Raw genomic sequence first — 24,693 nt, forward strand, 5'->3', positions numbered from 1 at the left:
TCCTTTTCGCATTAGATTCAAGCATGGAACATTCAAACTGCTTTTAAATAAGAGTCTAAAACAAAATATGTATGCTCAATTTTAAAAATGAATAACACATGTTTTCAAAAAATAAAAATTAAAAAATTAAATGCTCGGGGTTGTTAAAACTGGACAGCAGGGGGTAAAATAACCATCTTACTTGGGAAACTTAAATCAAGTGAAATGATCACATTATGCTTCAAATTTTATGTACAGGAAAACAGTACACTGGTTTCCATAGAAAACTTTCAGTGCCACATATCCCAATGGAAATAACGATGCTAGCTACCCTTGATTGCTCAGATCTTCAATAAAAAAAATTGTTTTAATGCTCCAAAAGTTATATCGTCATTTTGCTTAAACCACTTAATGATGATATTGCCCCTTTAATGCACAATTAAAAACCCAAAACACTTTTAATGAAAAATAGTGAGTTCCGAGTTCCGAGTTCCGGACCACAAGATATGCAAGCAAGCACAGAGTGAAATCCAATATGAAAAACACTGGGTAATTCGAACAATTTAGTAATAGGAAAAGCATGCCTCTCTCTCTCTCTCTCTCTCTCTCTCTCTCTCTCTCTCTCTCTCTCTCTCTCCTCTAAATAAAAATAATCACTCAATATCAGGTTTATCAACAAAAGAAATGTCTTCCAACCTTATCATCCTACAACAAAAATCACACCTGTATATTGTTGACATTGGACGGTTGACAAGTTTCAAGCATATTGTACTGTACTTATCCAAAAATAAATGTAATTTGCACCCATACAAAATGTCAATTGGACAAAAAGAAACTCAGCATATAATGCATATTGCACGAGTCAAAACTTCAAGGAACTCAATTTGGTGCATCTCTATTTTTTGTGAGAATTTAAAAAGACCCAATATTTCACAAGCCAATTAGTACATTCAGATAAAGTTGAAAATTACTGTGTGTGAGAGAGAGAGAGAGAGAGAGAGAGAGAAAGAGGGAGTCAACGCCAAAGCCTGCTGAATATGCCCTTCTTGTCCTTCTTCATCCTGGCCTCTAGAGACGGAAATTCAATGGAATTGAAGGCAATATCCAATACAATTGGATTACACACAACTGCTTGAAAAGCTGGTGGGAATTTGGCAATGGCTGGAGGCCCCTTTGAGTCAGCTTCACCCACGGCAGACTCATAAGCATCAAGATTGTCCACAAGGAACTTATCAGGCTGCACCAATAGTGAATTCAATGTTCCATAAATCTTTTCAGAAAAGAAAATAACGCTTCACAAGACATGATAAAATTTTGGGCTCATCTTGTGCCATGGAGTGCACCAAGTATTACCCATTATAATGCATATATTTCTCCAGTTAATATTGATATAACCACTCCCTTTACTGAGTAAAAGAAACAAGAAGTTAGCCAACAGTAAATACAAGATTAATGACCATTAAACTGAAAGTTACCTTATTATCATTCCCGGATAGGGAAATGGAGGAAACTCCTTTAGAGATTTTGTCCTTGGCCTTCTCTTCCTCCATCACCCCTAAAGCATGCTCTATGCAGCTGTTCGATCTGCAGCTTGCTATTAGGAACTCCAATTCTTTCATTCCCTATAAAAGTTCACGAAATTAAGACACAAATCCATGGAGCGGATGCAAGAGAGAAAGGGATGACCCTAATGCACCATTGTGTATTCCACAGTCCATTGGATCATAGTGTTCTTTCACATCACAGAACTATGCACCTTATCTGGATTCATTGATTGCTGAACTTTCTGAAGAACATTTTCAGCAAGTGAGCGTGCACGGCAATACAGTGCATATGATTCAGCCCGTTTTCCAGCCAAACTGTAAGACTTCGCCAAATAAAAGCACCTGAAAAATTGCAAACACTTATTAATCCACAGTATGTATTTAGATGGCCCATAGTCATGACAAGTACATGTACCAGACATACTGTGCACAGTAGGAATTCAACTTTGATCACATGGTGCTGTAGTATTGACATCAGTTGAGAATGAACTCATAGAGGTAGAATTCATACGTAAAGAGCAGATGCTCATATACAGCATTATTTTCAAAGGAAAAACAAGTCTGTAACAAAATGTACCCCTCACTGGCATTATCATTTTAAGTAGCACATCAGGAAATTTCGAAAAGAAATAAAAATGGTGACAGTGCGAGTAAATGTAACAGAGAACTATCATTGATTCTAATCAGTTTTGATTTTCAGAAACTACATTTTCAAGGCACGATTCTAAACAATTTATATTTTCATATACTACACTTTTAAGGCATTCTAAACATAAGATCCAATACCTGGGTGTTGTGAGCATATCTTAAGTTCTAATTTTTTACCAAACTATAGTGAGAACTATTCTGCAACACGCATGCCTAAGACCATTTCTGAACCCTTCTGTTTGAAAAATGCATCGGATAAACTCGTAAAGTCTTAACCTTACAAGAAAATATGTGTTTCACATTCAATCGCATTTAATAATAGTCACAATACACCAAATCGTGAATCCAAACTTGTCCTAAGGAATAATGGTCTCGACCTCCAACCATTGACAATGGAAGAATGCAGTCAAAGTGTTACCTAGTTATGGTCTTCAGAAGCCATTCACCAGGACCTTTTCAGTAAGTAGTACCAGCTTCATATGTTCATTAAGATGAATGTGTTCTCATAAGAATCCAACGTAATAGATCTTCCTTAATAATGCTCCATTTTCCAAACTAAAAATGTTACCCCGTAGTTCTGTGCTCCAATAGGGCGCACACTATTCTCCACCATCCAAATAAGGAGAAAAAGGGGTCCCGGCCCCTTTTAAAAAATGACACAAACTGCAGCTTCTAAGCGATGTTTTGAGTGGGACTTGATTTTGGTGGTAGCAAAACATAGTTCTGACCAGCAAGCACCAACACAAAATAATGCAAAATGTACTATACTGCATTTTCATGCCCTTCCCCAAACAATACATAATAAATGAGAAATTAAAAAGACTTATAAAACCTCACCAAGATAAATATGACGGTGTCTTTTAAGTGAAGTACAAAAGAACCAAAGAAAGGATGGATGAATTTGGTCTCCAGGGAAGATGGATTGATTTAGTCTGTGTATGAATTCAGAACTACTGTAGGACCTGTAACAAGTGTGAAGGTCCAATCTATGCTGCTTTTAGGGAACTCCTTGGCCCTGAGACCACGGGGTTTGCTGCGCTTCCACTTCTAGCACTTTGGTCAAGGTGATATTTTGGTTTATGGCCAAGGCAAAGATTTCAGGGAATTGCAGTTGAAGAGAGCCTGGCACAATCCAGTTATCGACCCAGAATCTAGAATGTCTACCATTCCAACATTAATCTTACATTACTTGTATAGCTCCTTCAGCCAAAGTGACAATTCGAGATATCTGCAGGGCAGGACAGCGATCCCATTGCCCAAACTGTGCGCAAGGGACCAGAACAACCGTTACTTTGGTCTTAGACATGTTTACCATAATATCTGATGCCACCTCAACGAAACGTAAAAACAGCTACAACGTCAGAATATTTTCGACATTAGCTTCACAGGAAGTTAAAGTTTTGTCTGCAAATTGCATATGAGAGACAATAAAACCATTCAAAGATGCTTTAAACCCAGAGTACATGCCTGGATCATAGACCCAATCTAAAATTCTACTAAATGATTCTGCCATAATCAATAGGAGAAAGGGCAAAAGGGGGATCACTTTAACACAAACCTTTGGAGCTAGTAAATAGCTATAGGATTGCCAGTAATTACTACTGAAAAGTGGCTGATCTTAGGCATCTTACTATCCACCTCACCCCCTCACATCTCGTAATATAATCAAAGATTACGTTAGTCCACCATCTCGTGAGTTTATTTCAAATCCACCTTACATATGATTTCTGGGAATTTACATCTATGACTCAAGTGCATGCACTTGTGTGCTACCATAGACCTATATTTGTATTTCAGAAATGGTGGTTGTGTGAGACAACCACATGCAATCTGGAAGCCAGGACTTCTGCTATGATTTAAAAACACTGCCTAGCAAAAAATATCGGCCTTAGGTTGATATCTCCTATAATGTCCTTTGGTACCAGAGGACTAAATGTCAAATTCATCTCCCCATGAATTTTGCCTCTCTCATAGAACTCTTGAAACATAGCCAGAATCTCGTCCTCTAGATCCGCTTAAAACTCTTGAAAGAAAGGGATCAGAAAGCCGTCCGTCCCCAGCAGCCCATTTCTTCACATACCAAGTTATGCTTGGAGCATCCTCAATGATTCTCCGACCAAAGAAAAGAAACCATCTGCAAATGAAAGAAAGCTAGCAGCAACTATGAGAAGGAAAGACCCCTAATAAAGCAACCCCTTCCTGTAGGAAAGAGTGGTGTAGTCCATTCTGTATGCTGCCTGCAGTCAGAGAAATTGTCATTTCCTATATCACCTTCTTTAATCAGCCTGTCAACCCACTGCACCGTCTCTTAAGCTAATGCAATGTAAGGTAGATCATCTAGCAAAAGGCAAGGAATTTTCTCAACAGTGAAAGACATCCTAAATATTTCAGTGATTGCATCTTTAGTTCATTCTATCCCCTGTACGTAGCATTATTTAATGGAACTCCATGTATGAAATGTGTCCTGAAATTTGCATGAAATGAAACAGTATGGTGGTTCTAGCTCCCTCCTACAACCATCTGACCCTCGATCTCTGGTGCCAGGAAACCTCTTTCAAGCACAAGAAATCCTCAAGGACCACTTTGGCTCTATGGCATAGTTTGCATTCCTCAATCATGAGCGCTCTTTCCACCTCAATTCTATCAAAGTTTGTAATCGTCTTCATAAGGAAGCCAGCATTGGTCTGTAAGTTGCCAGAATAGTGTTTGTTCAACTCTTGCAACTTGCCTTTCAAAAGCTGTAACTTCTTACAACCATCTGACCCTCGATCTATGGTGCCAGGAAACCTCTTCCAAGCACAAGAAATCCTCAAGGGCCACTTTGGCTCTATGGCATAGTTTGCATTCCTCAATCATGAGCGCTCTTTCCACCTCAATTCTATCAAAGTTTGTAATCGTCTTCATAAGGAAGCCAGCATTGGTCTGTAAGTTGCCAGAATAGTGTTTGTTCAACTCTTGCAACTTGCCTTTCAAAAGCTGTAACTTCTTACAACCATCTGACCCTCGATCTCTGGTGCCAGGAAACCTCTTCCAAGCACAAGAAATCCTCAAGGGCCACTTTGGCTCTATGGCATAGTTTGCATTCCTCAATCATGAGCGCTCTTTCCACCTCAATTCTATCAAAGTTTGTAATCGTCTTCATAAGGAAGCCAGCATTGGTCTGTAAGTTGCCAGAATAGTGTTTGTTCAACTCTTGCAACTTGCCTTTCAAAAGCTGTAACTTCTTACAAATCCTATATCCTGCCCACCCCTCCACATTGAACTAGGACCACCACTCCCTAATGAGTTTTGGAAGGATCCCACCTGAAGCCACATCCATTCAAATCTAAGTGGCATTGAACCTCCTCCTCCTAGATATGCTCCTGGAAGAAGGCTGGACATGCATTTCAACAGGGCATAGAACTTAGATTAGGAAATGAGACTGAAGAAATTGGAAAGCAATCTAACTTGAGTAAAACTGGGTTAAACCCACTGTGATTTTGATGTGTATCGTGAACGAAAAAGGGGAATCTCCAACAAGTCATGACTGGTAATGAATCTTTCAAAGTTATCCATACTTGCGGTTCTCTTCCCATCAGGGCTCTTTACATAGACCCATCTTGACAGAATAAAATCTCCACCCACTCACCAATGAAGATGATGATAAGAATCAACTCGATCAAGTTCCTCCCAAACCTCCTCTTTTCCCCAGTCTATTCGATCCATAAACAACTGAGCACAACCATCTAAACCCTGGACCAACCCTTCATAAACAATTGAAATCGATCAATTAGCTAGACTAGTATGTTTTTTGAATATTAGCTAAACTAGCATGTTAGTTATTTGGTCACAGATGACCCACAATCTTTGGCAGATCTGCCCAGAGCCAGAATGTTCCCCTTGCATGGTCATCCGTCCCAAACGGATCTTTTTTTTTGACAAGGTTACATAGGAATGGAACTTGAGACGTAATGCTATAAAAACCGGCTGCTACCGCCTTGACCCAAGCCCGATTCCTATCGCCCCAAACGGATCTTACTTCTCTTAGTCTGTGTCCACCATCTTACTCTCTATCAGGATAAGAATATCAGGGTTTGTGGTTAGCCTTTTCGCGAAGCATCTAACTGCTTTCTTTTGGGGTTTACTCAAATCCCTAATGCTCCATTACACGAACTTAGCAAGAGTTGATCACCTTGCAGGACTAGTAGACACCTCCCACCCTGTTTTTTTGAGGGTCTATTCTCCTCATAATTGATATTATAAATTAGGTTCAATATCTCTATTTTCTCTGCCGTTGCCTTTGCTGCCTCTACAGATCGTGCAACTCCCTCTAATCTTCTCCCTTCCTCTCTGCATTAGCTCTAAATGCTCAGAAATGCCTTTCAAGTTACCATCGTAGTGCGATTGCATCACATGCAATATGTCTCCCATATATTCTCTGGACAGAGAAATCCTTAATTCTTTGTGTGACTCGATGCTATCAGCTTTGTAGAGGTGCTCTTCAAAGTAGCACTCCTTTCCCTCATATGAGCAATGGCAAGGACTTGAGGATTCAGGTTTGACTTGTTCCTGCCAAGAGAGAGAAGGAATGTGTCTGACCTTGGATTACCTACTACACAAGTTAACATAGATTTTGAATCCTTCGCATCAGAGCTGATGGGGGCACTTTGGGACACTGGGATCCTATGTTCTACACCTTTGCAATCTTAGTGCAATCTTATTCTCTATCCTTTGTACTACTCCTTATCAACCTCCTCACCTTCCAGAAGACCATGTTGGTACAGTCTATCAACCAATCTACTAAAAACCTCGGTCACTAAGGCAAAAAGATCGGGTCCTCCTTGACGAAGACCCCTTGATGAGGAGAAGAATCCCTTGGGAGCACTGTTTATCAGTACTGAGAAGTACGGACCCGAGATGCACCCATTGATCCAGGGGCTCCATTTATCACCAAAACACATTCTTAATAAGACCCCGTATAAAGCCCGGTCCACATAGTCATAGGTTTTTTCCAAGTCTAGCTTGACTACCAACCCTGGAATTTTTGCTAGATGTCTAGAGTTTCTGCATTCACGCACAAAAAAGGCCCCATCTAAAACTTGCCTATCTTTTATGAAGGCACCTTGGTTTGGTGAAATGACCCAGTGAAGGACCTCCTTAAGACGGGAGGCTAGGACTTCAGCCGAGAGCTTGTAGGAACAATTGAGGAAGCTGATAGGTCTGAAGTCTTTGAGCTATTCAGCCCCCTCGACTTCAGGGATTGGGGCCAGGAAGGTGGTGTTCATAGCCTTATGGACCCTGCTCTCATGGAATTCAAGGAAAAAGGCTAGCATTTCTGGACAGATGAGATCGCAGAATTAGTGAACACGGAAATTGGAAAGCCATCAGGGCCAACGGCTTTGTCTTGTCCACAGTCCTTGACGGCTTTGAGAATTTCCTACTCCAAAAAAGGCTGCTCCAACCAGTCAGCCTTATCTGAGGAAAGAAGGAAGGACAGGTCAGCAATTTTAGGTCTAGGACAAGTCTAGACAGGAGTTTTTTGAAGAATTTGATAATTGCCCCTTCCCCTTCTAGGGGGTTGACTGTACAGGCGGCCAATCCTTATGTGAGTGACTACACCTATTTTTTGCCATTATGTGGAAGAATTTCGTGTTCTGGTCTCCAAACTTCAGCCATTTAATTCTCTAACTTGGCTTGAGTTCTGGTCTCCGAACTTCAGCCGTTTAATTCTCTAGCTTGGCTTCAGCCATTTGATAATTCCCTCCTCTTCCAGAGAGTCTAGTTCCTCAATTTATCTCAACATGTCATTATTTGTGGTTTCAAAATTGCCCAAGAGTTGCCTTCTGTGCTGTATGAGAGGGACATATAGCACTAGGAGTTTCTTTTGGAATTTGAAGTCGGCCCAACCTTGCATAGAGAAGAGTTCAACCACTGTGAAACCAGTAAGTGGAAGTTGGCTTCCTCAAACCAGGGAGTTCAAACTGAAAGGGTCTTCTGCCAGTTGATCCAGGGGAGGTGTCTAAAAGGATAGATTTGTGTTCTGAGGTTGTCTTTGGTAAGGCTAAGAAATGGGTGCCAGGGAATAACTCATCCCATTCAGAAGAGGTGAGAAAGCAGTCTAATTTGGAAAGTGTAGGGCTGGGTGAGTGGTTGGACCAGGTAAAGTTAGCACCGTTCAGGGGAATTTTTAGAAGGTTGATCCTCTGTATGAAGTCTGAGAAATCTGCCATGTATTGCTGAGTCTATTGTTCCTACTTCAGTCATGGGTGCATGGAGGCAGCACAATCAAGTTCTTTCCAAGATGGCTCCTGAGGTTAGAGTTGTTTGGTCATAGACTGCTGAGAATTTCCAAGAAGTCCTATCTGAGACTCTGGAAAAGGAGATGGTAACAGAATGGTTAGCTATAACCGCATCCAACCTATGACGGAGGCTGGGGTCCCAGATACCGCCAGAAGCTCCTAGCAGGCGAGGGCCTCCCATTGGCCTGAGCCTGCGATCTCAACTTCACAGACAGAAGAAAGGATGCAGTTGAGATGTTTGGTTTCAATAATGTCTAGGATTTCAGTATAGATTTTGAGTCAGATAGGTGGTCGGGTAACATTGTAATTGGTAAATAGTGAGATGAAATGCAGAAGATATCATTGGCTCTGAAAAGGAGAGTTCTCCAATATTTTTTAATGTAGAACCTCTTGCACTAAATATACACCCAAATTGCATGACCAGAAATCTAGGCATCATGTTTAAACTCTAAAACTTCACCAGAGGCATGACAAACTTCAAATAGTGGCAGTCATATTAATCCAATATGTACTCCAAGGAACAAATAAGAGCACAAACACTAAGATTCTGAGCAGGACAGATAGCCAACCAGTCAAATGCCTTCAAAGGAAAAAAAACAGACCTTTCAGCACGGAACACCATACCCTTCAGCACATACTCTTCAGTAAATTCCACTTCTTCTGGCCTCCTATCTCGTCCAGAACTTACCAAATCAGATAAATCTGCAGTATTCTGTCAACATACAAAGATCTAATTATTGATACACAAAGAAATGGTGCTCTTGCATGTAATCTTAATGAGCCACAATAATCACAAATTCACAGTATCGGGGACCTCCTTTTTCTGTGAAATTAAATCAGAGAAATCCTTTAATTCTAGACTTCCCGTAAGTCCACAAGGATACGTACCTGAATTAACAGGTCATATAATCGAACAAGCTCCTCAGGTTTTGTAACTTTTTCATTCTTATCTTCACGGTTCCGATTGAATTTAATTTTTGCAATGCTAACAAGCAGCTCATTGCGCTCTATGGTACGTTGTCCTAAGACAGCACTAACAGCCTTGTCAAGGCCATTCAAATCATCCTTTACATCTTCCGAATTACCTGCAGTGACCTAAATAGAAAGACAGTTGGGAAAAAAAAATGGCCAGCATAAAATCCAAGATTAACATTTATGTGTTACAATCATTATGTTATGTCAACCTAACGTTTGGGGAAGAAAGAAACAAATGAGGAGTTGTATTGGCCAATAAGAAAAAAAAGAACAACTCTGAACATGACATCCATGCAAAAAAAAAGGGCAACCTCATTAAGTACACTTCATGCAACACATCTTAGCTCTCCACATGGGTACAGATACATACCAAATCACTACGAATGCAGCGCCTTGCATCATGATATGCAGCAAATATTTTGTCATAAGTAGCAAGCTTTTTCTCTGCGGGAAGTGAATCCCCTGCAGATCCATACAAATCCTTCTCCAGCTCCTGAGCTGCTCAAAATCATTCCTAACATCACATAAATGATACAAAAAAGGCAAAAAAAAAGAAAGAAAGAAAGAAAAAGAGGCACAAGACATGAGTAACATGCCATTAAAGTTTCATCCTAAGAGTCAATGCAGTAATCAGGAAGTTAGGCACATAAAGCAACATAGACAAGTCCCTAAAAGCTTATAAATTTCAAACCCGTCAAGGTAGTTATCATTATAAAATACACCAGTCCCCTCAGACCCAGTGAAGATGATACATGTTCATTGAATTTTCTTCAAAAGGCAAAAAGAGAACCACAAACAAAAAAAAAATGATACATTTTCTTAATTGCAGTCTCTAAACTACTGAGCACACAGTTCAAGTAGGACTGCATGTATGACGTTTTATACATTTCTTCACAGAGAGTAGAAACAACATGTTAAGTATCAAAGAGTGTTCTGCATATTCTGGTAATTTGTTATTTTGTTCCACAAATGACGTTACCCTCATTTTGACCAAAGAAGTTATGCAAACAGTGTTAAGAACTCAGAGAGGGTTGGATGCAAAATACAAAAAAAGTTGACACATATACACTATACAGATACACATAATACAGTCCCACCCCAGCAATCCAGGGTCTTCCAGCAAGTAGCGATCCATCCCATCCATGAAGAACAATCTCCAAGGCCATAGATGACCATGGTCTATAGTTAGATCACAATATGCGATAAAAACAGTTCATAAACTGTAATTATCTATGCAATTTTGTTAATATAGACGACAGATTCAGTATGCATAGATTGTTCAAAGTTCAGAATGTGTCTACGAACCTTTTAGAATGGATACACGAGTCTTCCCATTGGTAATTGGAAATCTATGACCAAGCCAGTGGAACTCTGTCATGGATGCTGCCTGCCGTGATCTAGCCTCAGCCATGACAGCCTGCACATAACAAGAAAATTAAAGAAATCCATTTAGAACAGTTTTTTGGTGCATCAATGCTTGTCAACTACAAACTTTCCTTTCTGTAAATTAATTTTTGGTTCAACTCTTATATGCACGGAATTATTTTGCAGCAATTGTCTACAAGGGGACAAAGTGATCAACTTCCACAGCACTGATAGCATACAAATAATTCTTACAGGACATAATTAATTATCCAAAGAATATGACATACCATTTCAAAGGGCTAGGACAGTGAATCTCACAGTTGACATCAACATCTTATTAATCATGGTAGAAAGCCAGCTTACGATGGTGCACGGTTGACATCCATTTTCCCAAGCAACACATTTCAAAGCCTCAAACACAGATTATTTAAGTGCTAGAGGTCTCTAAACATGAATTTTATTAAAACCTGGCCTCCAGGCATTGGTTAAAGTGCCAAGACACAAGAACCACCCAAGCTCCTATGATGCACTATTCAAAGTGCCCATACAAAAGAACAATCCAAGGCAGATAGCACAGAGTAACTCCACAGCACACCTCACACCCAAAGCTTTTAGCTACAACCTCTATGTAACCTTCCTCACCTTGGGTATCTGACATAATGTTCTATAGCACAGAACACCCACAACGAAGCATAAATTATTAGAAGTGAATTGAGGTGGATAACTCATCAAACTAAATGGTATCATCTAATGCAAATGGACAGTAGGGAAGACTCATAGGTGTTTCCATATGGCACCAGATCATCTTATGTGCATCATTGCCTATAAACATACTAGAAGATCAATTGTAACAAGCATATATGGTATTCTGGGTATGGGTACTTTAGTGCTACATGGTAAGTTCAAAATTATCATACAGTTGCATTGTCAGCTCTGCTGCAAGTGAAGAATCCAATGATTGAGGAACAAGTGAAGCTCCATGGTATTGAACAATTTTTATCAGTTCTCTCACTTATATGTTAACAATGACAGTCTCATAGCTTAATGTTGCACCACTGATTAGCGGATACACCGAGCCAACTTTGTATAGTGGTTTTCTTTTCTTTTTCTTTTTCTTTTTCTTTTTTTTTTCCTTTTTTTCTATATATGAAGTGGTCACTTCAAAGAGACTAATGAATTGCTAAGCAGTATTGTGGTCCAGTATATTCTTAGGTTGAAAGAAATGATTACTTTTTTCGAGTGTGTGCGTAATCACCAAGTAAACATTCTTATATAGGAGATTAGTACCTCGATTCATAGGTTTCAATTACCAACTCACTACAAAGTGAAAGGTGTTCTTGTCCAGTTAATCTAATGCATTTCTCAAACATAAAATATATAAGTAAATATATGATGTGATTTTTTTTTTCCGGTGAACAGCAAGTCTTATGAAGATGCAATCCAACCCCACCTCAAGTTTAGCTTGCAAAAGGTCTAATGAAGGTCCTTCCATCTTCCCCATATCTAAAAGTTCAGAAGCTGGTAAGCTTGATTTTCCCATCTTGTATAAGCAATACCTAACACTAGGTTCTAGCTCTTCAACACGTTCACGACACAGGATTTGATTCTCTACGTCCCCATATTTACTAAGCTCCTCATAAATAGCCCTGGCAATCCAAAATAAGAATACATTAGTAATCTGAATCCAAAATAAGAATGATTCTTATCTTGCAGTGAAGAAGCATGACTCAAAGAACAGATCATGGAAGCATCCCCAGATCCCAATACATGGAAAACAACTAAAATATAGGAGACATAGTTAAGCAAAAAAGATGAAACACAATCAAGTACCATGTACAGCCTAAAAAATTAAACATGATAACAAATTAAATGAAAATTACTGTTTAAATTTGATAAATAACTGTATCCAATTTATTTGATCCAATAAAATTGTGAATACATCTGTCAACAATAAAAGTACTTAAGGTGATCACTAACAACAGAAGCATTAGTGCATTGAATTTCTAATAATTGGCAACCTGATCTTCTGAACTCAACAATAGAATTTTCCTATTCAAAATGAAAAGAGATATTGCACAATAAAAGGCTTTAATATGATGTAGAAACTGAAAAATGAGCAACTTGATAATATTTAGCAGTCACAATTTCTGATAAAAAGTATTTGAAATATGAATCATAAAAGCTTAGAATGGAAAGAACTCTCATTTAAGGATGTCGGCTAGAAAGTGATTGCATTCATTCATATATATTTGCAGAAAAACCAGCCTAACATTCTAACCCTATTCAGATGATGACATAAAATTTTCAAACTCAAGAAGATCCAAGAAACATCACTACCTTGCTTTCTTGAAATCCTGTAAGGCAGTGTCCCAATTCTGCTCGCGTTCGAGAAACAAACTCCCTTTCATATAAGAGGCATATGCCTGCACATCCAACAACTGTGTCATACCAAATTTATGGACGAGGACAAAGATTATCTAAGATGTGCATAATATCGTCTAAGAAAAACAATACAGATCCCAAAGTCGTTAGTATTGGTACTAACCAGCAATTGATCCAAATTGAAGATCCAATAATACAAATATGAAGCAATAATTTTGTGAGCATACCGGCATAGAAAAGGATTAGATAGATCCCTGAAGATAATTGATCATCAGACATAATGACCATAATCATGATTTGTGGACCACTATCCTTTGATTTTCTTGGTATCGAATATTTACAATGTACGTCATACATGTCCACAATTAGTAAAAGACCAAGTATGCCATCCTAGTCCAAAATGGGTGAAGAATCCAATTCTGGCAACTCTTGATAGAAAGCTTAAACTTTCTTTCAAATACTTCTCCTTTTTTGCCAAGTTTTATTCCAAGTTATTAGCAAATGCAAGAAAACAGTGAATAACTCAAGAATCGACGAATATAACATTATAGTGGAAGGAGATCAAGCGACTACAGAGAAAATCACATAATCAGTATCAGGAAGGCAGTGCAAGATCATCTCACAAAATTATATCAAACAACCATGAGGAATTCAAGTGCAGTAAATAAGATGCAATGTATCAAAGTCCTAAGTCAACAATTCAATAAAAAAAACACATTCTTCCAGCTATGAAGTTGGCTTCTAAATGGCCTCTAGTGATATAACAGATATTCATGAGGAATCCATTATTAGGTCCCATCATTCATAAATTAGAAAAAAAAAAACATTATTTGGTGCCAAACCCCCACTTATATGAAAAGGGAGAATTTATCTCCCCTGCCCATCAAATAAATAACTAAATAAACTCTCTTACCCTTATTCATGCCATTACTTACTTATGAATAACCTCATTCATGGACATAGTTTAGAAGGCATATTTGATGAATAACACCTTCCAAACTAGCCCCACCATGGCTCTGCAGTAGGTTAGCGGTTAGCAGCTGATAGAAGTGGATGACAGAGCAGTTAGGAACAATCTTCCCCCCCTCTCATGCGTGCCCCTCCCTCCCTACAGTCTTTTCACTCTAAAGTATCTATGAATACGCATGTGGCAAGTTATAGTACACATGGCATGTTACATAATCTGAGCTATATAGTGCACATGGAATATCACAATTTAGTTAATATATTATGCATGGCATGTCACATTAATTTTATATCTCAAATGATACATGTCAAAGGTATTTTAAATAAATCAGCAGATATTTTGAGAATATCAATATTCTCTCCGTTCCACTTCAGTTGAGTGGCCAAACCCGAAGACTTTGGCTGATTCACCAAACCAAAGTGAATCAGATAACACAGCTCTAAAACCTGCCAATCAAGTGAACTTTGTTCAACCCCAAGAGGTGCAAAAAATACTATCAACTTCTTAAATCTGCTGCCTAATAAACTACCCTATAAATTGCCAGATATTGATAAAGATGAAAATCCTATAGAGTGTGGACTGATTCAAAACATTAGTCATACATCTCCAAACACTAGGTAAAGTAGCTCAATAGTAGACTAACTTTCATAACCTTCAGATTGTTTTGGAGGCAAGTTTTTGTTCATCCTAGCTTTCATTTCCTCCCAAGTATGGATAGCAAGCTGACCCAATCTATGAAGCTTGTCTTCTAGACATTGCCACCAAATTTATGATCCCTTTAGTATATAGCTTCAACAAATCTGACCTCCCTAGACTCAAACTTGTTTTTTTTTTTTTTGATAAAAGTTAACTGTATTCCAATAAAAGTGTAGTTATACACAAGTGTTTAAAGCGAGAGTCCCTATCCAGTGGGACTCTTCGTAAAAAAGGTTGTATGTCAACCCTATACAAAATTTGTTAAAAGAACTGTCCTTGATACTATAAGATATACAATGATTTTACAAAAAAATGGGCTTATAAATATTGCCCCTTTGTACAAAGACTTTGTGATGCAAGTCAAAAAATAGCTGGCCGAGGACTGCTGCTCCCTGACCCCTCCGTGGTCCGGGTCGAAAGTGACTCGGAAAAGTGTTCAGTGTGAGCCCTGGCCCCGTCCTTTGCTAGAAGATCAGCTAATTCATTTGACGTACTCAAGGTATGCGTCCAAGAGACGTCCATATCCCTGCAAATATCAGTGATCTCATCAAAAATAGGAGCAAGATACCAAGGAGGGGAGGAACCCCTTGATGCCCATGAAATGATGTTACTAGCATCCCCTTCCACATTAAGATTTTGCCCCCGAGACAGTTTGAAGCTTTTCAACCCCATTAGGAGGGCCATTGCCTCGGCATGCTGAGAGTCTTGGATGCCCAGGTATTCGGAAACATAAACAAAATTGCCCGGTGGTGGTCCTTGAACACTCCTCCCGCTCCAGCATGACCAAGGTTCCCCAAGGAGCACCCGTCGAAATTGAGTTTAATATTACCTAGAGAGGGAGGTCGCCAGTTATGGGATCTTTGGGCCTTGCGAGGACGGTGGAGCATAATATTTTTCCAATTGCAGAGGAAGGTATTGGCAGGGAACCTTGCGAACGTGCGGTGATTGGAAGCCCAGAAAGTTACTAAGGATGTAACTTTGGGGAACAAGGCTGGGCCTGCGATAGCTATTCCTTGAAAAATCCTAGAATTTCTCTCATTCCAGATTGTCCAAATAATTGTGGCCATAGCAGATTTCCAAAGTGTTCTTCCAGCCTTTGGCCAGTGAAGGAAGGGGTAGAGAGATAACAAATCCTTGACTGTCACCAGCATAACCCATTGAACTCCACAAAGCTGCAACATTTTACCCCAAATACCATGGGCCATCTTGCAATGAAGGAAAATATGGGGGTCGCAGAGACAGGGTGCACATCTATTGGGAATTGGAATTCCTCTTTTTTGAAGCTGATCCACAGTGAGGGCCCTTTGAGATCTTGCTATCCAGTTAAAACACTGCATTTTGGGAGGTGCGATTGTGGACCACACCTTTGATAACACCGAAGGGGGGTTGAGAGGGAAAGTGGGTGGCTGTATAAGTCTTTTATAGAGAGAAGCCACTGTGAAAGTACCAGAAGTTGTGAGAGATCAAACCGACTGATCCCTCCCATGTGTGGCAATGAAAGAGTTATGTAGAGTAGCGGAGAGAGAAAGGAAGTGTGAAAATTCCTCATCTGAAAGATTCCTTCTGAAGGAAGGGTTCCACTCCCACACTTGTTGTACCAATCAAAGTAATCTTCCAGAAAAATAAACCAGTCTAAAAGAGCTGGATGATCCACACTTACTGCATTAGATGTGCTCATGCTCATATGTGCAAATTAGGGTATACTAAAGTGAGTGTTTTGTGGCAAGTAGGACCAGACTGGAAGTCTATGGAGGCAAGAAGCCTTGACGAAGTACTAAAAAGATCAACAGTTTTCAGAAGTCATTGGCCCCCCTTTCATGGCAAATGAAATTAACTAATATGCAGCAGTCTGACTCTACGTTCAGATTACATAAAGCCTTAAAATAATTTTATATGTATCTTCATCTTTTTCTTTTTCTTTTTCTTTTTTTTGTCCTTTATCTGAAATGCATCTGTGCTTATAAAAAGCAAAAATAAATGCTCCATGCACAATGAGACTGAAGTATGGGCAATCCCCATTTGTTAACTGGATGAAGCCCGGCCTCAACACCCTTACACAGAAGGGCTTATAACAAAGACATTACATACAATTGAAGTAAGTACAGATCTATTTGTACTGGTAAGATCCAGTACAGTATGATAAATTTAAACAATTACTTGAATCCAAATATAAATTTACTTCAACCCCCAACTAATAGATTCTGATTCTCAGTTTATAATCACATTAAGTGATGATATAGGCATATTCAGTGGTTGACACAAGACTAATGTACATAACACCAGGAAGCATGTATGCACAAGTGAACTCCTTTCTTGTTCTATACATGTGCTAGAGTGTGAAGCTTCCTTGTCAAAAGGCTCATTTGTCATAGACTGATGCATGAAAATATCCCAAATTTATGACTGATCAATGAGTGCCATGATAAAAAGTACAAAAAATAATATTAGATGGAATACCTCTGCTTCTAATGAGGTTCTGGAATCTCCTTTAGCCGAACATAATTGTGCAAAAAGGATAGCCCATTTAGCTGCCTTCCTCAACCTACCAAGTAAATAGACTCTCTGGCGAGCATTTGGTCCATCCGGGACTTGTTTTTTCTCCATGGCATGACTCCAAGCCCTTTCAGCCATATAAAGCACTACATGGAGGAACCTATTTAGAAATCAAGAAAATATACTAGAATACGTCAAAAACTTGGGAGTAATAGCTGTGTATAACTAATTAAACTAAGGGATGCATAATACTGATGCACTCATACACGCTCACACATGCAAGAGTGAGCATGCACACACATGCAAACATGTGTGAGTTAGTATGTCCACGCGTATTAACATGGTTCAAAAAACAGTCATAAAATCAGATGTATTGGCCAACGTAACACATCCAGGACATGCCCATCACAATTCATGACAGTTATGGGTAGAATATCATAATCAGGCAACATAGTTAAATAGCATGACTTTTTAATATAGTCAGTTGATTTATACTGGTGTAAAGACCAATATTTCCGGTTTCAAGTTTAAAAGCAAATAGTTCATATCATAAATCCAACAATATCTGTTGTTTTTAAAAATATGGATACATATATATTTTATAAAACCCGCTATTTTATAAAATGCAATTAATATTCAATAAATAGAAAAATATGGCATTATATCTTTTCTTTTTTAAAATAAATAGGGCACATTATATTCCTTGCAAACCACGTTATACCCATTATTTTCCAAAAATCGCCAACTAGGTATTCATTCATCTTTCTCAGTTTCACATCCAATATATCGACTAATGCCATTAGATATTGGTATCTAAGCCCATACAAGATATGGAACGCCACTTTTTGTATTGTGGCAGACATATAAAATTTTGTATTATTTGGTGGGCATGTTGGTCTTATATTTGTTGAGCAACGTCTAAGGCATGAAATGTACGTATCAGAAAATCAACTTAGTTTTATGAGAGGGAGGTCAACTATCAAAGCCATTTACTTAGGCAACTGATTGAGAAGTTTAGAGTGAAGGGAAAAGCCCTCCACATGGTCTTTATTGACTTAGAGAAAGCATACGATAGGGTACCTAGAGATTTAATTTTGTAGGTGTTGGAAAAAAAAAGAGTCACCAGAGGCTATATTGACATAGTGAGATACGTACGACAGAGAGTTCATTGGTGTATGAATAGCTAGTGGAGAGAAGTGAATTCTCAGTGACAATGGGCCTACATCAGGGGTCAGCGCTGAGCCCTGATCTCTTTGTTTTGGTCATAGATGAATTAACCAGGCACCTACAAGAGGTATTATGGTGCATATTGTTTGTGGATGACATAGTTTGGATCACTGAGACAAGAGGTTGCGTCAACGCAAAGTCAGAAACGTTGTAGGGATGCTTTAGAATTTAAAGGTTTTATAATTAGCCAGACTAAGACAGAATATATGAAATGCAAGTTTAGTAATAATAGGAGTGAGAACGAGGAAGTAGTTAAGCTTGATGGTCAAGAAATACCTAAAAGAGATTGTTTATGATATCTAAGGTCGATAATCCAGGTGAATGTAGGGGTGGCAATGGACCCGGACCCAACCAAGGACCCAAGGGGTAGACCCGATCTGGGTTGGTATGGGTCCAAAAATTGGACCTGGAGGACCTGGAGGACAGCGTCCGGGTCCGGTAATAATTTTCAAGTCCCAATATAGGAAAAATATTTAAATATAGTTAAATACATAGATATTTTAATTTTTTGGATCGAGTATGATTGGGTCCGGAACCCACACTATATTTTTGGGTCTGGGTCTGGGTCTGGGTCTGGTCTGGGTCTGGGTCTAGGTCAGGGTCCAGTGATTTCGAGTCCGGTTGGGTCCGGGTCCCATATCATTTTTTCAGGTCCAGGTCCAGCTGAACCTGAACCTAATCCGACCAGTTACCACCCGCCACCCCTAGGAGAATGAAGATGCCGCACATAGAATTAGAGCTGGATGGGCAAAGTGAAGATGTGCATCCAAAATTTTGGGTGATCGCCGCATGCCATTGAGACTGAAGGGGAAGTTCTATAGGCAATTGTAAGACCAACCATGCTTTATGGAACAGAATGTTGGTGTTCAAGAGACAATACATCCACAGGATAAGCATAGGTGATATGAGGATGTTGAGATAGATGAGTAGCAAGATAAAAAAAGATAGAATTCGGAATGAATAGATATGAGGAAACTTAGATGTGACTTCAATAGGCAATCTGATGAGAGAAATGAGACTTAAGTGGGCTACACATGTGGAGCGTCTACCCAATATAGCACCGGTTAGGAGGTGTGATTTGGTTCAAGTAGAAGGCTCTAAAAGGGCAAGGGGAAGGCCTAAAAGGACAAAAATAGAAGCACTGAGAAAAGATACGGTGACTTTTGGTCTTGCTGAGGGTAGATCCTTGATAGAGAAGAATAGAGGAGCAGGTTTCAAGTAGCCGACCTCAAATAATTGGGATAAGGCTTGGATGATGATGATGTTTATTTTTGTATGCATGTACGGGTGTGTCACACACCAACACTATAACTTAGTTGCACTCGATAAATAGATTTGACCACTCCTCCATAGACGAGGTTTACAAGCCTAGTTACAAACTAAGATTTGAACCAGATAGTGTGCATATTAACTGAACAAACAGGCATTTTTACTAACAATTTTGTTAGTCAATAAAAGCAGCAATGTGAAAAATGAAACAATATGTCGATCATAATCAATACCCCAAAATAAAGATGGCATTCATATGTTCATACGGAACAAAAAGAAAAATAACAAAATGAGAAAGCAACATATATCCTGAAATTTTCATAAACATCCCTTGGGCATAAGCATACCTCACTTCTGTGACAGTAGATTCCGTAATAGATCGTCGATTATATTTTCCACGGCCATGAGTGAACTTCAATGACTTGTACAACCTCCTCAAACGAGCTGTACAGTATCTCCTGTAAAAAAAGAAATTGAACTCCTCATTTTTTGTATTGTTAAAATCGAACTCCTCTATAGTCCAGGTTATACCATTCATTATACCGTAGAGTTTCAGGAAAACATAGTTACCAAGAAAATCTGAAACTGCATTTTATTCCCCATTTACATATTAATTCAAGTGGCGTTACGGAAAATGAGTTTATACAATTTCCCAATACTTAAATCCAATCCACAATAACTAACCACATTTCACTTTTTTTCTCATAGAAAACGGTGAATAAGAATATAATCAAGTGCTTTCCAATGAAATAGACAAATAAAATGAACAAGCACTTATACGAGTGATGATCTAATAAATGAATGAGAATGTACCTATAACGAGTATAATCTCCATGCCTCAGACCATGTTGAGATTGAGCAGTTTTGACAAGCTGCAACACTGAAATCCCCACAAAATATAACCAAACCCTAAACTTATGAGAACAACACAAACAAAACATGGAAAAATGTTCTTTACAGTAAAGCTCAATGGAATTACCATTAATTGAGAACTTAGGGTTGGTCTGATCAGCTGAAACAGGCTTCACCTCATCAACGTCCATGGCTGATGCTTCAACTCCTTTCGCCATGGATCCTAATCAACAAAAGCAAAAAAAAACCTCAAAACATAAACTCAAAAGGAAAATTCTTCACAAGAACTCATGAATTGGATCCATGAAAGAAAGGCAAATCTCTAAGTAAAAATGGAGAAATTGGAAGTGAAAAAAATATGGAGTGCCTGATCTTAGGGCAAGAGTTCGAAATAAGAGAGAGAATGATACAGTTTTTTTATATTGGTTTTGGAGTTGCTCTATGACTGATCAGAGAAAGGCGCTGCCACAATGAGGAAGCGTGCGTTTTGATTTTAGTGATAGAGAGAGGAGAGAGAAAGAGAGAAGGGGGTTACAAATACAGTGAAGCGTTTTATTAGAGGTAGTGGGGGTTTTTTCCGAGGGAAAAAATTTAGGAAAATGGTTTGATAGAAATTACAAGCATTTGAAAATCGTTCCATCGATCCTCTTAGATTCAACATTATTGTAGTGAAAAAAAAAAAAAAAATTCAAGCTAAAAACTAGTGCATATTTTAACAAATTGTTTAGGCTGTCCATTTCCACCTAAAACTAAATGTTTTAAGATCTATAATACACGTACATTGTTTGAGTTTTAAATTTTATTGTGAGTGATGAAAATTGATTTTTAAAGCCATTCTAGAGATTGATTTTAGAGAGATTTATGTTGGGGAAAGTGATTTCTAGGATTTGAGGTGTTGATTTATTTGGTTTTTATAAAGCCTAAACTTCGCAAAAGTTTATAGGTGGTGTCAGCCCTATACTATTGAAATAGGATGCACCTTAAAAATCCAATGAAAGAGGTTAGTTCGGAAATTGGAAAACTCTCAAATTAATTATCTTGACCTCGATTGATATGAGAAGAAAAACATTTTAAATAATGTAAATTGTGTATCTTATGACGTATTATCTAAATTGTTTATTTTTAAAATTTTCAAGTGTTTATAATTCTACTCAATCCTTTATTTATTTTTTTTCACCCAAATTATATCTTTGACAAAGTTTGCACGTTCAGCTTACTTTAATTGTTTAAGGTTGACACCATATACAAACCTCACCCTGTTTAGAGAAAAAGAGCACTTAGCCTTCGCTTATAACGCCAAGGAATGTCTGGGCCATGGACTTTCTCATAATTTATATATATAAAAGGTGAGGTTTGTAAAAGGTGCCTTCCTTATATTTAAAAATAATGCGCACCTCCAAAAATTATTTGAAGATGTAATTCCTATGTTGCATACATTTTAATGGCTTGAAAAATCCATTTTTATCCCTAGTTATGAAATTTCAAATTTTCAAAATGGTACAGTTCAAGCACATTTATAAATACTTGAGAATCTGGAAAATAGAAGGTCAAGAAAACTTATTACATGATGTACTATTTTTAATATTTAAAATTATTTTTTTTTAGTCACACACATATCAAAGTCGAGATAATCAATTGGAGGGTTATGCAACTTTATATAAACTTTTCCTATATATAAATCTTTTTCATTTTTGGTACAACGCCCAACCCAAAAATAAAAATAAAAATTGAATGCCCAGCCAGTGCCAATTACAATGTTCTTCACTATGGAACTTCCATTGATAAAATACGAACGTTAGTCCCTCTATTGGCTTTTTTCTTTTTAACGGGAACCTCTTTTCAATGGCAGTGTTTAAAAAATAGGTGATCAATATTATAAATTGCCGATCCATATAAAAAATCAGCATAGATCAACCTGGTTCTCTATCAGAACGAGAAATCTGTTAGGAAACCAAGCGATTCTATTAGGAAATCAGGGCGTTCTGTTTGGGAACCGAGTAATTCAGAACGGTCGGATCATCCGATTCCCACATCTTACATTTTTTATAATTTTTATTTTTTTCAAACTTTTTAATATTTTGGACTGATTCTTGCACAGAATAATCAGTGAAACTTGCGTATCCGGATTGGCAATTTGCCCATCTAGAACAGTTTTTCAGATAGCCGATTCCCCAGCCGATCCAAATTTTAAAACTCTACATCAATTTCAACATTATTAATTTTTTTCAATAATTTCACAATTGATATAGAATCGTTGGGATATACAAAATGTTGGAAGTTGCATACTCAAAAAGTTGTCCTTCAACCGATGCAAATGTGGTCTACATTTTGGTTATTCTCCCGGTTGATATGTTAAACACTACTTCTTGGTTCTTAACTTCGCTTTGATTTGGTCTAATTTTTACACTTCCATGGAATTTTTTGGTCACCCTTATACAATCTAATGAATCTTTTCTCTTAGATAAACACTTTAGCTACAGTAAAAAAAAAAGAAAAAGGCAACTGATTGCAAATGAATTTGTAAAATAAAATTCAAATTCAGTGAAGAGCTCAAGCATTATAAATGGTATTTGATTTATGGGGAAGAATATGAGGTGATATTTAAAGTTTAAGTGGTTATGTAATATTTAAAGTTTAAGTGGTTATGTGATAATCCCCTTTGATGCAGTGAAAAGTTGGGAGCACCATTAAATGGACATGAAATACCTTGCTAAGAGGGCTTGACATGTATGCAAAGCCAAAGAAGGCTCTATATGGCTTGACAAGGTGTGGACTTCTTTCACTCACAAGGATTTGTCTCTTTATATAATGGATTCATGCATATTTTGAATCACTTCTATAGAAACAATCATTACTGCATTTGATTTCGATGATTTGATTATCCAAACATTGGGAAGAACTTAAATGTTTTTTTGGGAATGAAGTTATCATATATGAATGAAACATATTGATCATACAAAAAAAGTTTGAATTGGATATACTAGAAAAATTTGAGTTGAAAAGTTCAAAACCGATTAGGTACCACAATGTGAACTAGTGTTTGAAAAGTCAGTTGAGTCATTTCGACTCGGCTCGGGCTTGGACCCTTGCCGAGCCCAAGTTGTCCCGAGTTGGAGGTCCAACTGAATCTTAAAAAAAATAAAAAAATACAAAAAGTCTTAAAAAATAAGAAATATATTTGTGACATGTTTATTATATTTTCTATTATTCTGGCAAAGATTGAAAAGTATTTTGGCCATGAATACTTATTTTTACATTTTCTCATGTTTTTTTGAAAAATTGTGAAAATACCCCCTGTCACAAACTCATTTTTAAAATACTTTTTCGCTGCTTTCTTAACCACAATTAGTTGTCTTTTGTTAAATTTTACTTTGAATATACTTTTCCTATTTTTTAGGATTTTTTTTTTAATAGTTTTCAGTTGCTACATTAATCGGGCATGGGCTAAGTAGTCGGCCCGAGTCGACTTTTCAAATATTGATGTGAACCATAAATTGTCAAATAATGGTGGGATCTCAAATAAGATGCCAAATCTTATAGAGAGAAGGTAGGTGACCTAATCTAACTAACCATTACCTCACCAACTCTGGCATATCAAGTTAAGATTGTGAACTAATTCATGCAAGATCTTAAGAAACCACACATATATGCAGTCGAATATTGAGGTATGTAAATCGACCATCCATGAGGGTGTTTTATAAGCAGGGAAATCCTATCGAGCTAGCAGGTTGTTGTGATACTGATCAGGCAAGAGAGCAATGTTTAGGTGGTTTTCAAGTCACTAAGATTTTAGATAGAATTCAATCAGATTTCACTGAAGCAAAATGACATATAGTCTTAAGCCACAATCAACCTCAAAAACTCCATCAAGTCCGTTCAATTCGATTTAAAACTTAGCAAACGGGCAAGATAATGCATTGGATCACAACTATACAGATTTAATAAGATTTGGGCTTCATTTGAAGGCAACTGTAAATTCATTGTAGTCGTAAATGACTTCCAGTCCACTTTGACAACC

General features: G+C 37.9%; 1 protein-coding gene across 4 annotated transcripts; it reads right to left on the minus strand.

The window, feature by feature from the left end:
* Positions 1-647: 647 nt before the first annotated feature.
* LOC18426254 (signal recognition particle-related / SRP-like protein) lies at positions 648-21,145 on the minus strand. 4 transcript variants are annotated; one of them, XR_016050448.1, is made up of 14 exons: positions 21,086-21,145; positions 20,803-20,898; positions 20,637-20,703; positions 20,171-20,281; positions 17,292-17,487; positions 13,127-13,212; positions 12,240-12,435; positions 10,730-10,841; positions 9,795-9,917; positions 9,338-9,544; positions 9,052-9,161; positions 1,736-1,865; positions 1,455-1,601; positions 648-1,216 (listed from the first exon to the last, which is right to left on the minus strand). XR_016050448.1 is itself a non-coding variant. In XM_006832912.4 (14 exons), exons 2-14 carry the CDS (start codon positions 20,891-20,893, stop codon positions 995-997), a joined length of 1,803 nt encoding a protein of 600 aa, XP_006832975.1. In that variant the 5' UTR covers positions 20,894-20,898; positions 21,086-21,145; the 3' UTR covers positions 648-994. The 4 variants fall into 4 exon arrangements, 2 of the variants coding, with proteins under 2 accessions (XP_006832975.1, XP_020518036.1); XR_016050449.1 differs by having other exon boundaries at positions 21,043-21,145; XM_006832912.4 differs by having other exon boundaries at positions 9,795-9,922.
* Between the last annotated feature and the right edge of the window lie 3,548 nt (positions 21,146-24,693).

Source organism: Amborella trichopoda, chromosome 1 (assembly GCF_054954075.1).
Source record: "Amborella trichopoda isolate Santa Cruz 75 chromosome 1, AtrichopodaSantaCruz75HAP2 v2.0, whole genome shotgun sequence".
Classification (NCBI taxonomy): domain Eukaryota; kingdom Viridiplantae; phylum Streptophyta; class Magnoliopsida; order Amborellales; family Amborellaceae; genus Amborella; species Amborella trichopoda.

Coding starts and splice junctions, on each gene's coding strand:
- LOC18426254 (XM_006832912.4), bottom strand. CDS start 20,893: ATGGCGAAAGGAGTTGAAGCATCAGCCATGGACGTTGATGAGGTGAAG. Junction 9,545..9,794: donor GCTGCATTCGTAGTGATTTG/GTATGTATCTGT, acceptor CTTTCTATTTAG/GTCACTGCAGGTAATTCGGA. Junction 9,162..9,337: donor TATATGACCTGTTAATTCAG/GTACGTATCCTT, acceptor GTATGTTGACAG/AATACTGCAGATTTATCTGA.